The sequence below is a fragment of the Ascaphus truei genome, chromosome 1 (genome assembly GCF_040206685.1).
Source record: "Ascaphus truei isolate aAscTru1 chromosome 1, aAscTru1.hap1, whole genome shotgun sequence".
In the NCBI taxonomy this organism is placed as follows: Eukaryota; Metazoa; Chordata; class Amphibia; order Anura; family Ascaphidae; genus Ascaphus; species Ascaphus truei.
The window spans coordinates 80,436,578-80,450,659 of record NC_134483.1 but is presented as its reverse complement, the minus strand read 5'-3'; the positions used below and the strand labels follow the sequence as shown (position 1 = coordinate 80,450,659).

Below are 14,082 nucleotides of genomic sequence, written 5' to 3'. Positions count from 1 at the left end.
CAAACAAATTGCTTCCCAAAAAATATTGCAGCTGCAGCCTGCTCGGCCTAATGGGAAATCTGCCACTGCTGAAGCAGGGCCCTAAATTTACCTTTCAGTTTTGCATTTTACTCCGTAGAGCTCAGCCCTTTGATGACTGCATGTTGATACAATGTTGGTAACTGTGAGAGATTAGGAAAGGATATTCCTCCTCCCCTCCGGGAATAGCTATGCAAATGATTACCATAAGGCAGGCTTTCTATAACTGGTCATGTACTGTAATCTTTCTCCTAAAACAAATCTCGGCTTTAATTTAACAAGCCTGTATTAAACCTTGCAATCCATATAACAGAAATGGATAATCCAACTGAGCAAGAAAGAGAGGAAACCGAGGATGTGTTATTTAAATGTGAGACCAAAAAGGGAATGAATAAAGTAGCACAATGGGAGGAGAACTTTTTTTTAACATTAAGAAATGAATGTGCATTAAATTTCTACTTTCATAAACACACACACACACACGCATATATATGTATATATACTGAATAAATATATATATGTAACTAAATTTTAACCTGAGAAGCTGAGCTGTTATTTTTAACTCTAGCGATTCCTTGGTTCCCAAGATATTATTATTATTATTAACTGTATTTAATATAGCACTTTTCTCCCAATGGGACTCAAAGTGCTTCACAATTGTGTATAGTACGCAGCACATAGGAATTGTTACAGGCACGTCCTCTGCCCCGATGAGCTTACAATCTATGATTTTGGTGTCTGAGGCACAGGGAGATAAAGTGACATGATCAAGGCCTGAAGGAGTTGACACCAAAAACTGAACCAGGTTCCCCTGATTCAAACTCTGTGCCATTGTATCTTTACTGTCTGAGCCACTCCTCTGTTTGAGTTGTCGGCATTCCTCCCTAGATATTTAAAGAGGTCCCCTGTGGTTGTCCAATAGAAAATTGCAACATCATTCCCCTGATGACGTTGCAACTTCCTATTGGCCAGTGGGACCTGGAAGACCTCAGCTGAAAATAGTGTAGTTACTGTAGGGTCCGGTGGGGCAGCCCGGTTCTAAGCCTGTGAAAGAAAGAAAACTAAAATATAGATTAAAAAAATGAGTTGTAGGGAGTGCTGATTTAAGAATTGAACCACATGCTTCTGTTTCCTTTCCCCTGCACTTCTCCCTCTTTTGACATTTAAGCAATTTGCTCTTTCCATGAATGACAAGGTTTTAAGTGTGAAGCAGTAGAATTTACATAAATCCCCTTCATGGCAGAAAATCGCTTAAATATAATGATCAACCCTACCCTCAAATGTTACCTATTTATCAGGTACACTACATGTCTTTGGCTCCTGTAAGTACCTATTACACAGAAAGTCCAACTAGCACAGCGAGAGGAATAACAGCGGTACCTATTTTATACCCACAAAATGTTGGAGGGTCTGTCAAATGGCAGTGCTGCCGAATACCACTGTGTTTTTATATACCAACAAAAACTTCCACTTGTTATTAATTAATTAAGTGAAACTTCTTTGTGTTTTGTCAGAGAAATTGTATTTTGATTGAATGGAAGACTTTTGAGAGTATAATTACAATTTCAGTGAGAAAACATAATGAAGTTTCACTTACTGTAGAACGCGCGTGCTCGGCACACAGCCCGTCTTTTTTCTGCCTCTTTGTAGAAGGGGGGGAACAACATGAGTGCAGGGGACGATGTGTGCACTGGTTGGCTGATCAAATCACCCCCTGAAAAGAAAAAGATATGCAAGTAAAATACTCTCCCATGCATCTACATCTGAGCTGTGCTGTAACTGCAAGGCTGGTTATTCTTGGACCTGGGTATTGTGGAAGTCTGTGTTTGTTGCTCCCACTTTTTGTGGTTTGCAGGATACACGGGTGGTTTTATAAATGGCTAAATGGCATATTCTCAGGTTTCAAATGAACCTGTAGGTACCGTGCTCCCTGTTTTACATCAACCCTGCTGCTGCTCTATCCCTTTAACTGTTTTACCAAGACACACAATACACAACAAGCATAGTGTGGTTGATCGGGGCTACAGTGACGCCGGCCGCTTCTGCGCATGCGTAGGAGATGCCGGCCGCTTCTACACATGTGCATGTGCGCTCAGTGGTGGATGTTTCTGCGCATGTGCTGTCGGCAACGGACGCTTCTGCGCATGCGCGCTCAGTAGCGGAAGCTTCTGCACATGCGTTATCAGCAATGGACGCTTCTGCGCGCCCAACACTTATCCAATGACGTCACTTCCGTTACACATTTTCGTTCCCAATGAAGGAGATTTTGTTCTATGGGAATTTACTAGGTGCCAGCAAAGAAGTTTCACTTCAAAAATTATATCTATGTAGCCAGGGACAATCTATTTGATATCACACTATCTCAATCTAATTTAAGTTAACAAGTTAATTTGAAGTTACTAAACTGTGCTAAGCCTTAAATCACATGAACCCTTTCACTGCAAGAGATTTACTAAGCGGTGCTAAGCCATAAAATACTTTATAGCCCATTCACATAATTAGGCTTATCATTGTTTAGTATGTATGGGTTTAAGACCCATTCAGGTGAATGGAAGTTTGACCCATATTTAATAAGCAGTCTTCTCCCTAAGATAGCTCCCGGCATTGACTTGAATGGACTTGTCAATTGTCTTGCAGCCCCTCAAGGTCTTTTATGGCAGAAGACTGCTTAATAAATATGGCTCTTAATGTTTAGTAGCTTTGAGCTGCAGAGTTTCCATAGGATTCATTGGAAACATTGGCACAGCCTATTGTGAAATTGTGTATCCCCCACATATCCGACCAGACTGACAAATGAAGCGGGCTACATCTGTATTTTTAAACTGGTGTTTTACTGAAAACATACATGCGGTTTAAATATTTAAAAACTCAGACTTATTTTTTCTTTTATTGATTTTTTTTTACTTTTTTACTTACAGTAGGTTTGAAGCAGGGGTTCTCCGGAACGGGACCCCATTAATTCCAGTTGCGGGAACCCCCTTCTTCCCGAGATACAGACCCTCAGTTGGGGGTGGCAGAATCTCAGCAAAGTTTAAAGCTCCCAGTCACGCGGGCCAGTAGGAAGCCGAACCTGATGACGTCACAGATTCCTATTGCCCTGCGGGGGCACAGGAGCTTTGAAAAACGTCCATTACGTGAACCCTGCTAGTGGAGCGGCTACCAGCACCCACTACACAGGTCTGGACCTCCGAAAGCAGGGGGTCCCCGGAGCTGGAATTAATGAAATTCCACCCTGGAGAACCCCTGCTTCAAGCTAATGTAAAAAAAAAAACAGCAAAAAAATGCCAGCTTGGGCTGCCTATTTAAATTAAAGACTTGTGGTTACGGTACCTGAAATCAGGAACAGCATTGCTATTTTTCTGCATTGGCACTTCATCTAACCGTTGAAAGACTGCTTACAAAAAATGGTGTGGAACATATACTACTGTGTGCAGGCTTATTATATATATATATATATATATTTTTTTATATATATATATTCAAATGAACCTCATGCCCCAAGCTGGGTATATGTAATTTAAATTGAAGACATATTTGTTATTATATTCAAACCTTTTACAGCAGAACATCCGGTCAGTAGACAGACTCAATGGTGTTAATGGTGGAACATGCAGAACACGTTTTTTATAATGTGCAGGACAATATTTGGAATAGACAATAGCGCTGCCTGTATTGCACATTATATATTATGCATGTAATATGACACTCTAATGGTTTCCTTATGTATGTTTTAAATGTTTTTATCCATATAAACTAAATGCCGTCACGGCTAAACCATATTGGATTCTTTTTTTTCAGTGTACACCAAAATGTGGTCCTGGGTTTAAACACCGTATTGTGCTGTGCAAGAGCAGTGACCTTTCCAAAACATTCCCGCCTGCAAACTGTCCTGAAGAGAGCAAGCCACCGGTCCGTATCCGCTGCAGTCTGGGACGCTGCCCTCCTCCTCGCTGGGTTACTGGAGAATGGGGACAGGTAAGTGACCAGGTGGATCCCAACTCAGGGTTTCTTCCTTTAGTGTCATGCAGTATGCAGGGTATTCTCTACATTCGGAATGTGTGATTGAACACTTCATTTCATCCTGATTTGGCAAAACAGCAGTTGCCATCAGCCAGCCTCAGTATATAAACCCACATTATATACTATATATATATATAATATATATATATTATATATTATATAACCCACATTAAACCCCTTTGCTAACAGGTGGGTCTTTGCATTTTTAAGTAGGACTTTCTTTTTTTAATGCCCTTTCCCCCCAAGACAATGCTAGTATATAATAATATTTAGTATCTCTTTAGATTTCCAACTGCCTAATCCTCCACTTAAAAATCGTTATAATGTATGGAGCGTTATCATGTCTGAAAAGTTTTGGAGCAAACTTTATATAGCTTGAAGGGCATGGCTCACTATCCTGTCGCTGGACCTTATAGTCTGCGGCACTTAATTGGGAATTCTGCAGCACCGCAAACCCCACAATGCTTCCTGACATGATTCAGTTCATCCCTCCATTGCCTTTCAGTCATTCTATGGCAGTTTGCACTTCCCTTGAAAGTCCAACCATTTGTTTCCTCCTCACATGTGTACACAAAATAAACGGTTAGAGAAAAAGGTTGTTTCTTTTTGGTTCTTTTGCAGGGAGTGGCAATACGTGACAGAGTGACATACTGTAGTTGTTAGGTTTTCATGAGCGAAGGTGACCACAGAAGTCACATACTACCGCTATGGAAAAAAAAGTCTTAAATTAGTCTCTTAAGAGACATCACTGCCAACTAAGTCTCCCTGTATTACATAAATCTCACTAGATTTGTTCTCTGTTATCATCCCCATTATGTGCAGTAGGTAGGTGTATAATTCCATATTTACTCATCAGCTGCCTCCTGGCAGCTTACGGCTCATACAAAATGTTCCGGCATTATGTTTGGCCCATAATCTTCAAAGCTGCAGTTCAAGCAATATCCTACATGTGTTTTTTTTTTAATAAATCAGTTCTGTACTATGAGAAAATACTTGTAGCATAAAAAAATAAATACATTTTTTAATATATTACAAAGTCACATCCCCTTCCTCTTCTGAAACAGTCTCTGGCACCCCCCTTTTTGAGCCCTGCCCTCTCTCTAGCAGTGCGCCAATTGTATCTAGTGACTCTCTGGTTACATGATCTTCCACACAGAACTTTGCATCTTGGGTCTTCTTCTGCTGCACTGACAGCCATTTAGTGAACCCCCGAGCCAAATCTTTGCCGATCGCTTGGCAACTTAGCTAATCACTTGTCAGTGTGTAGATTGTATTTATCCACATATTGAATGGGAAATTATTTTTTTTTTTTTTTTTAAAGGCAGCTTGAACTGTTGCTTTAAAGAGCAGTTGTTGCTAAATGGAATCCTTGTTTGTTTTATCCTACTGCATTTTTCTCATTGCCCCCCCTAACATTTGGGATTTAGGGGTGTGCATATTTTTTTTACAGGTGTCTTTTTAATGAAATGAAAACATAAATCTATTGCATAAAAGTTTTCTTTCAGAATAGGGGTGGGGGTGGAGGACGGGAGTGTAAAACATGTTTATGCAGTATCAGGGGTCTAAGTGTGGTGGTTCAGGGGGTAGTACCACTTATTATTTATTTACAGCTCCACTGTACCATTGTTTTTTTTTAATGCCAAGAAAAGTACTACTACTTTTTAGGCCATTTCAGCCTTGTGCATCCCTGGGCTATGCAGATCTAAAGTGCACATGAGCATACTGTACATGCCTTTTACTGTTCCTGTTTTCATCTGCTTTAGAATATGTCAGCAAAAAATTACAGAGCGGATGTATTTTTACCATGAAATCCAGGAACGCTGCTTATGTTTCTTGTTAAACAGGTTCATTAGTTTGTACCTACAAAAGACTTATACGCTGATTTAAGACCGTGTTAATGTTTCTGATTTGTTTTCTATACATAACAAAGTCTCTCTGTCTCTCAATCTGTTTATTAGTGTTCTGCACATTGCGGTCTCGGACAGCAGATGCGAACAGTGCAGTGTCTCTCCTATACTGGGCAGGCATCGAGTGATTGTCCAGAAAACGTTCGTCCTTCATCAATGCAACAGTGTGAAAGCAAATGTGACAGCACTCCAATTTCAAACACTGAGGGTAAGTTGGAGATTTGTCTTATCTGCTGCCCCCAAGTCAATGCAAAAGGCCTTTTTCTGTTTTCCCTGCACTTGCACAGCAAAGCCTGCGTTTTTCCAACCCCGTCTTGTATAGCAGTAAAGTAAAGCAAGGAAGAGAGAGAGATACTTAATAAAATAGACTTGAGACAGCTAAAACCACACAGATCACTGGTTTTCATTCCCTTCAAAACGGGTGAGTCAAGAAGGGTCTGGAATAGACTAAACTGTTTTACGGCTGCTTTAATCCTTCATCAAATAGTTCACATACTACTAGAGCCACAAGAAATACATTCGGAAGAGCAATGACTAATGTATGCAGGGGGGAAAGGAGCTGTGACTTCAGCTTAATTAAGTGAAACCAGAGGGTATGCTAGGGTAAATAAGGCTGCTGTATCATACATCTGAATGTGTGGACAATTATGTGTGCTTGAATATTTAGAAAACATTTATGCAGTACTCTAGATGTAATCCAAATTTATATTGACTTCATATTCTGTCAGAGTGCACTATATTAATAATAACTGTATTTCATATAGCACTTTTCTCCCAGTGGTACTCAAAGCACTTCACAATTACAGTAGTGCGCAGTACACAGCACATTGGAATTCTTGCAGACACAGTCCCTGCCCAGATGAGCTTACAATTTATGATTTTGGTGCCTAAGGCACAGGGAGATAAAGTGACTTGCCCAAGGACACAAGGTGCTGTCACCAGGAACTGAATCGGGTTCCCCTTGATTCAAACTCTGTGTCATTATTTAGAGTCGGGCCCTTACTCACTGAGCCGCTTCTTCTCAAGCTTTTTACAGGTTTTCCCTCATGTATGTGTCTGCTGTATGCCCTCTTGTTTTACTGCCATTGTGCCCCTTTATTTCTCCCATGAGTGTTATTTTGTGCAATCTTTTCTTATCAATTATAATGGTTAACACATTTTGTGAGCAGGACAGTGGGGATTATTCATTAACCTGCTATGGGGCCGATATAATGCACGGAAACCTCCATTGTGGTCATATTTGCCATGCATCATTAATGCTAAAAAGCAAACATGTTGCACTTTCTCAAAATGACACAGACCAAGTTTTTTGAATATATTTTTATCCCTATAAATTTGTTCACATGTAGTTTGATTTAGGTTCCTAGTTTCCATTTCTCCTGAATGTTTGCAGTCATTGAGTGGGTTTTCCTGCTCTGTACTTTCTTACGGCTGAGCAAATATCTTAATGCCGCAAGTAAATTCCTGTTTCAAAATCATTTTGAGGATAACATTGACTTACTTGGTGTGCTGATTTGCATCGGAATATCTGCCGTTTAACACGGTCATTCTTTAGAGGCTGGAACAGGAAGCTGAGCTGAGATGTTGATGCACTCATGAGTGTTTCCTATCTTTGCGTTACTATGGAGGGTATTGTCATGTTATAGGAAATAGTGAGGGGACAGTGCCCCAAAATACCACGGCACGGAGTAAAAAAAATCTTCAGTAGGAGAGGTGCCTGACCCTTTGAAGTGTGGCCACACTCATAAACATATAGGAACAGTCCGGAAAAGGGCAGCACTCTATCCTAGATCAAACGTATCACTCACAATTCGGAGCTTCATCTGGATTTATGTCAAGCGGCACACATGGTTTGGTGATGCAAAACATAACCTTTATTCTGGAGAGGAACATACCCACACAGCAAGTGACATTTCCCGGCCCGTACACTTACCTGATGAAAGGCTGTGTACGGGGCGGAAGTGTAGTTTGCTGTGTGGGTATGTTCCGTTCCTGAACAAAGGTAACTTTTTGCATCACCAAGCCATGTGTGCCGCGTGCCATAAATCCGGATGAAGCTTGCGAATTGCGAGTGATACGTTGGCTCTAGGAGAGAGTGCTGGGAATTGTCACGTTCCCAGCTCCCACAATTATATTCTTTCATGTGAGAATCCCATCACAAATCGTCACATCCTCCTGACAATATAAATGTTGTTTCCTCTCTGTGCAGTATAGGGAGTCTATTACAGCCATTCCTGACTTCACTGGCATGGTACTGGGTCAGTACGTTTTATCTGCAAAGGGAAATGTGTCAGATATCACGCACAGTTTTGGCCCACTGATTCTACACCTTCCTTGTCCCATGTTTCACTGTAAAAAATGTTTTAATACAGCTGGCAAAAGCTCTAGGCAATACACATAATAAAGTGGGTAGAAAGTTAAAAGGGACACGATAATTCTCATTTGCATGTCACTACCCAGAATCCTTGTCTGCAGCTTAACCACTGTATGACGGGACAATGGGGTAAATGAAGCTGGTTTTGGGACCTGTGGAACACATACAAACACACTCATGGGTATTATATTTGTGATATACTCTGTATTATGGAGGGGGTTTAGTCACTTTTTTACCCACCATAAATTCACTGTGAAAGGTCAATAGGTCAAACTTCTTGTGGACGATGGTGAATATTTTCATTGCAAAATGAAACCGCTAAGCTTGTTCCAGTAGAGACCACACGGAATCATAAAATAAATGTCATGGCTTATTACACACTTTAAAAACCCGTGTGCACAGCATTGCAGCATATATCACACACCCCCTGTCCTCTCTGTCTCTTTTGGCTTCCCATTTCAGGTTACCTCTTACCGCCTCCTCTGTTTATATTGGCCCAACTCTATTTCAGCCTAACTTGCAACTCTTTGTATTGCATGTGTTGGCTAGTACTCTGTATCTGCATGTGCTTTCAGTGGTTGACTCTCGTGTATCTTTAAAAGCACATACATGTTTGGAGAAATAGGTGGGGGGCACTAGCTACCACTTTGGAAGAGGCCAAATAATGGCCTCTGTTGCCTATGAACAAGAACATTTGGTACCTTGGTGTTGTCAGGGTCAATTTTGCTTATACCTAAATATGTAAATTTTTAGGCAGGTCCCTTAAGGGATCCTGTAATTTATCTTGCAGGACTTCATGGTGCTTTTCAAACTATGCATTTTCAAGTGATGCACACAGTATGTGCAGACAGACCCAACTAGATGCGTGCAAGAGAAGAAAACAATGCATGTCCAGCAAAACTATGCTTGTCATAATAGGATGTGATTATGAACTTGTATGCCTTTTAAACTATGCAATTTAGAAAGCTGTGGAGTTTAGGAAAACTGAGGGGAGAAGGAGTATGTCATATTCAACATCTGCTTTACCTCTTTATTGTTGGCAGTAGTAGCATTGTAGGTTAGAGTTTGACACATTTCCACTGATGAGGGTAACATTACATTCTGTGGTGCAAGTAAAGTGCATACAGCATGTACCACACCATTTTAAATATTATTCATAAACATTTCTAAAGCACACATAGCTGCTGCAACCACATTATTTAAGGTCACCTGAAACTTATACAGAGTAAAAATCTATCCAGTTATTAAATGAAGTTGCCGGTTTTCTACTGTCTTTGTCATTTCCAGTTTATTAAAAAGCAATAGCAATTTATATATAGGAGCCTACAGATCATGTAAAGATCTTCTTTTATCAGTTATCCTTGTCAATCTAAAATATTGCTATATGAAGATAGGCATTAAAAATAGAACATACACTTCAGCATATAACCACTAATATAAAATTCTATTCTATTTTTTATTTTTTCTGCCCTCTTAAATGTTAGAAAAATAATTGGGTCCAAAACACAAATACAAACATCTTTCCTTCACTGGCAGTGTCTTCACAATTTATTTTTATAAAATGTTTAAAGCACTCTTAGCAAATCTTGTGACTGAGTCTGCTCAAACACAGTAAAGGTTACTATCACCATGGGACCACATTACCAATGCATCTGAATGACAGCAACACATTGCGAGACACATGGTACCTTTCATCATCAAGTTTTCATTAAAGCCTTCAGTGAAGGAAAGGACAGACATGTCACAAAAACAAACAGCACTACGCACAATATGTATACTGCTTTCAGTAGGAGGTAATAGGGCATTTATCTCTAAATAAGAAAAAGAATGCTGCAATTGTTGGGACTAAGTGATAAACCATTACATTCAATATGAAACCACCCACAATTATTTTACACCAGATCAGTCCTCAAATGAGATGAGCATAAAAAAGGGCATTTGCAGAAATAACTTTTAAATGACTGAATAGTACCTAAAATAATATTTTTTAATTATATGGTGTGATAGTGTACACAGCACAGCACATAGTTGTACAGGCATGTGTCCATGCCCTGTAGAGTTTTTGGGTGCCTGAGGCACATGGGGATTAAGTAACTTTCCCATAGTCACCATGAGCTGACACTGGCATTGGAACCTGGTTCACCATCTTGAAAGGCAGCAGCATAACCACTGTATTATTCCTTGTCCCTCTACCTACAATATTCACTTATGAATAATACAAGTAAGAGTGAAGGTCCTTAAAAAGGTTCCTGCTCCGAGTGCTTATCTTCCGTTCTATTCTATCCTTCTGTATCCATTTCATAAGCAGTCATTAAAAGTATCTTGGACGGCGTCTTAAGTCTTTGCTTATAAAAAGCCTTATAAGAACAGAAAACTTCCAATGTCAATTGAAGTGAGTAAAATTCCAAAGAGTGATCGTAGAACTGTGCTTTTTTTTTTTTTTTTTTTTCCCCCTTCATGAAGAAAAGAAATTTCCACTCCTGGCATGATCATTATATTGTGAATGATACCCTATTACATTCATCATATTGCGTTCATGACTCCGGGGTCACATTCATCTTGCCATAAAATGCAGGATATTGACTAGTTCCCAAGTGCAGCATAATCAGCAAAGTATATAGCATGATAACAAGCCTTGTTGCTTCTGTAATTTATAGCTAGTTGTAACACCCCAAATGTAACAGATGCTTTTGTACTTGACAATTTGCTACAACAGCATATTTATAGTTTTGGACACCATTCTGGATGATATTTTTATGGTACTTCTCCTTCCACCAATGGCATTGCGTGAAGGAGGAATTTGCAGCATATTTTAGGCCAATTTACTGAAAGCTCCAGATGTTTTCAGCCTTATCTAATGGAATTGTCATGCAGATAAAAGCTTCATAGCCCCGTAGAAAGCTACTTGGAGTTCATTCGTAATCATGAAAAGTTGGATGACCAGTAAATTACACAGATAATGCTCAAGTTCGTGTCATTCTGAACGAGCAGACAAAAAGTGAAATATATTGAGGAATTTGCATTTTCGGAAAATGCAAAACTGACCGTAATATTTATATACATTTATAGGCAAACAGTTACATTGTTACTTCTAAATATTGCCATTTATCCCCTTTACTATGTAATGCAACTACACTTCTGGCAGCAAAGAAAGTATGCCTGCTGTTTTGTTATAACTTAAGTCAAACAAAACAAATGTAGGGGGTAATTGCTAACTACAGTAGGTTGTTGCTGCAGGACTAGAAATATGACAATGAATTATTCTGTGTTTCTTACTGTTAGATGTATATTTGCCTGACTCCTATTTTCATAAAGCACTGCGAGCATATTTTATGTAGTGGCAGATACTGTATGTATGCAGTGCAAACATAGAGTGTAAGGCCGCGCTTATAGTCCCGGCGACGCGACATCGCGTCACAACAAATGTATCGAAGCCGTCACGTGTGCTTATAGTAGGAGCGGCGCGACGGCTTGGTCGCGATCTCTGGAAGTAAATTCAATTGGATTTTTCAGCGACCGCAGCGGGCCGCCGCTGGCACTATAAGCGCGGCCTAATATGTAATGAGTGGGGATACAAGGACAGGGGTAACAGACATAAAAGTGTATAAAGTTAGAGAAAGAGTAGATAGCACATTACAAGGCAGAGCACAGATAGATGACATTAATTTATTATAGGATACAAGAAACGAATCTAGTTTTGACAGTGTAAGGGAATAAGAGACCATACCCACGTACTGTAGCAGGGGTTGAACCTGGATTTCCTCTTGAACTACTTATTACTGTGGGCACTTTTCTTTATAATTTGCAGATGTATTAAATAATTGAGAAGCAGAAAATCTTTCATCCCTGTTGTACCCTCTTTTGCATACATGCAATAAATTGTTTTTTAAATATTGCCATATTGCTTAGCAATGTGTTGAAGGTACCACATACACCAAATGGGTTAATGGGATTAACTGAACATAGTTTTAGTATTTGGAACGTACCGTACTCACATCTCTTGAGAGAAATCAGCTTTGATATAAACCCATTAACTGTATAGGGGCCTTCTTCTATAACTTCCAAAGTAGGAGTCCGGGCCATTCCCACTAAAAATCCTCAGACTTCGCAAGGGAATTTTCGGTCAAAAATGGCACACTACAAACACTTTCTATGTTATGGAGAATAATATATTAGTACACTCGGTCTCAAACCTCTCCGAGCGCCACACCTGGTTTTGGAAGTAACCAGTGCACTAGCTCACACAAATGCACCTAATCTGTATATGAATGTAGATATTCATTGGTTATCCAAAAGATTAGAAAAAATGCTGCAGGGCGGTGCACTGCTAACCAAAAAGCGATCCAAACGCATAAATAGGTACAAACATTGCAGAAGCGCACTGACGCGTTTCGTTCCGATAGGAACTTTGTCAAAGAGTATATGGCGAAGCACTCATGTGATCATATAAATAGCTCTCACCACTCTCTGATAGTCCAGAGCAATACAGGTCTATCTTGCATAATACACACCTGAAGGTTAATAAATGTGGCATGAACTTAAATTGCTCAAAAGTAAAGGCAACCTGTTCAATGTTAGGATCACATGGGTGCCACAAAAACATGTAAAAAGTAACATACAAATATACACACAAATATAGATATAACACAATGTATCTAAATGAAACATATATATTGTATCATAGAACCACCAACTCCTAATAGAAACGTTGTATGGACATCTAGATAAAAATAAACATGAAATAAAACCAAAAAGCTTCATAATGTGTATACAAGCAACAATATGTATAAACACATAAAGAATAATAATGTGCAATAAATCGAACATAATATATAAATATATGTAAATATATAGCAAATGGAAATATTACTGTATGCTCATTTGCATGTCTTAGACAGGTCTGCAACCCCGCCTTTCACCATTATCACCCAGCACACAGCACTTCCACTGCAGCAAGGGATTCTGGGAAATGACATGCAAATGAGCACACAGTGCCACCTTTTGCTTCAAAACCATTCAACATGGTAGGGGAACCATGTTGAATGGTTTTGAAGCAAAAGGTGGCACTGTGCTCATTTGCATGTCATTTCCCAGAATCCCTTGCTGCAGTGGAAGTGCTGTGTGCTGGGTGATAATGGTGAAAGGCGGGGTTGCAGACCTGTCTTAGACATGCAAATGAGCATACAGTAATATTTCCAGTTGCTATATGCTTTGCTGTGGAGGGTTTTTGTCACTTTTTTACCCACCATAACTTAACTAAGTATGGTATATATATATAGTTAAGTTATGGTGGGTAAAAAAAGTGACAAAAACCCTCCACAGCAAAGCATATAGCAAATGGAAATATTACTGTATGCTCATTTATATTACTGACTAGCTGAGAGCCCCGGCGTTGCCCGGGATGTTTGTGGTGTGGGTGTGGCATTTGGGTGGGGAGTGGTCCACGCGGCCCATGTGCGGTGGTAGTGCTGCTGTGGCTGTACTGATGGTGATTGTATCGGGGTGCTGATTTGGGAGGGTTTGGTGCTGATGTGGGGGTGCGGATGTGGGTGTGCCGATGGGGGAGGTGCAAAGGTGGCGATGTGTGGGTGCTGATGGTGTTGATGGGGGCTGGGAATGGCGGGGAGCCGAGAATGCCAGTGTGCTGGGGGGGCATGGGATACCGGTGTGCTGATGTGGTGGTGCTGGGGATAGTGTGTGTGTGTATACATGTTTGTGTGTATACATTGTATGTGTGTGTGTGTGTGTGTATACATGTGTGTG

At 40.1% G+C, this 14,082-nt stretch overlaps 1 protein-coding gene across 4 annotated transcripts in view; it reads left to right on the top strand.

Moving 5' to 3' along the window:
* Window positions 1-14,082, top strand: part of ADAMTS6 (ADAM metallopeptidase with thrombospondin type 1 motif 6) — a 283,143-nt gene that overhangs the window by 260,203 nt on the left and 8,858 nt on the right. For all 4 annotated transcript variants that reach the window (XM_075590050.1, XM_075590029.1, XM_075590040.1 and 1 more), the window contains 2 exons: window positions 3,817-3,993; window positions 5,997-6,153. In XM_075590050.1, the coding sequence (XP_075446165.1) occupies window positions 3,817-3,993; window positions 5,997-6,153 (334 nt within the window). The remainder of the gene's footprint in view (window positions 1-3,816; window positions 3,994-5,996; window positions 6,154-14,082) is intronic.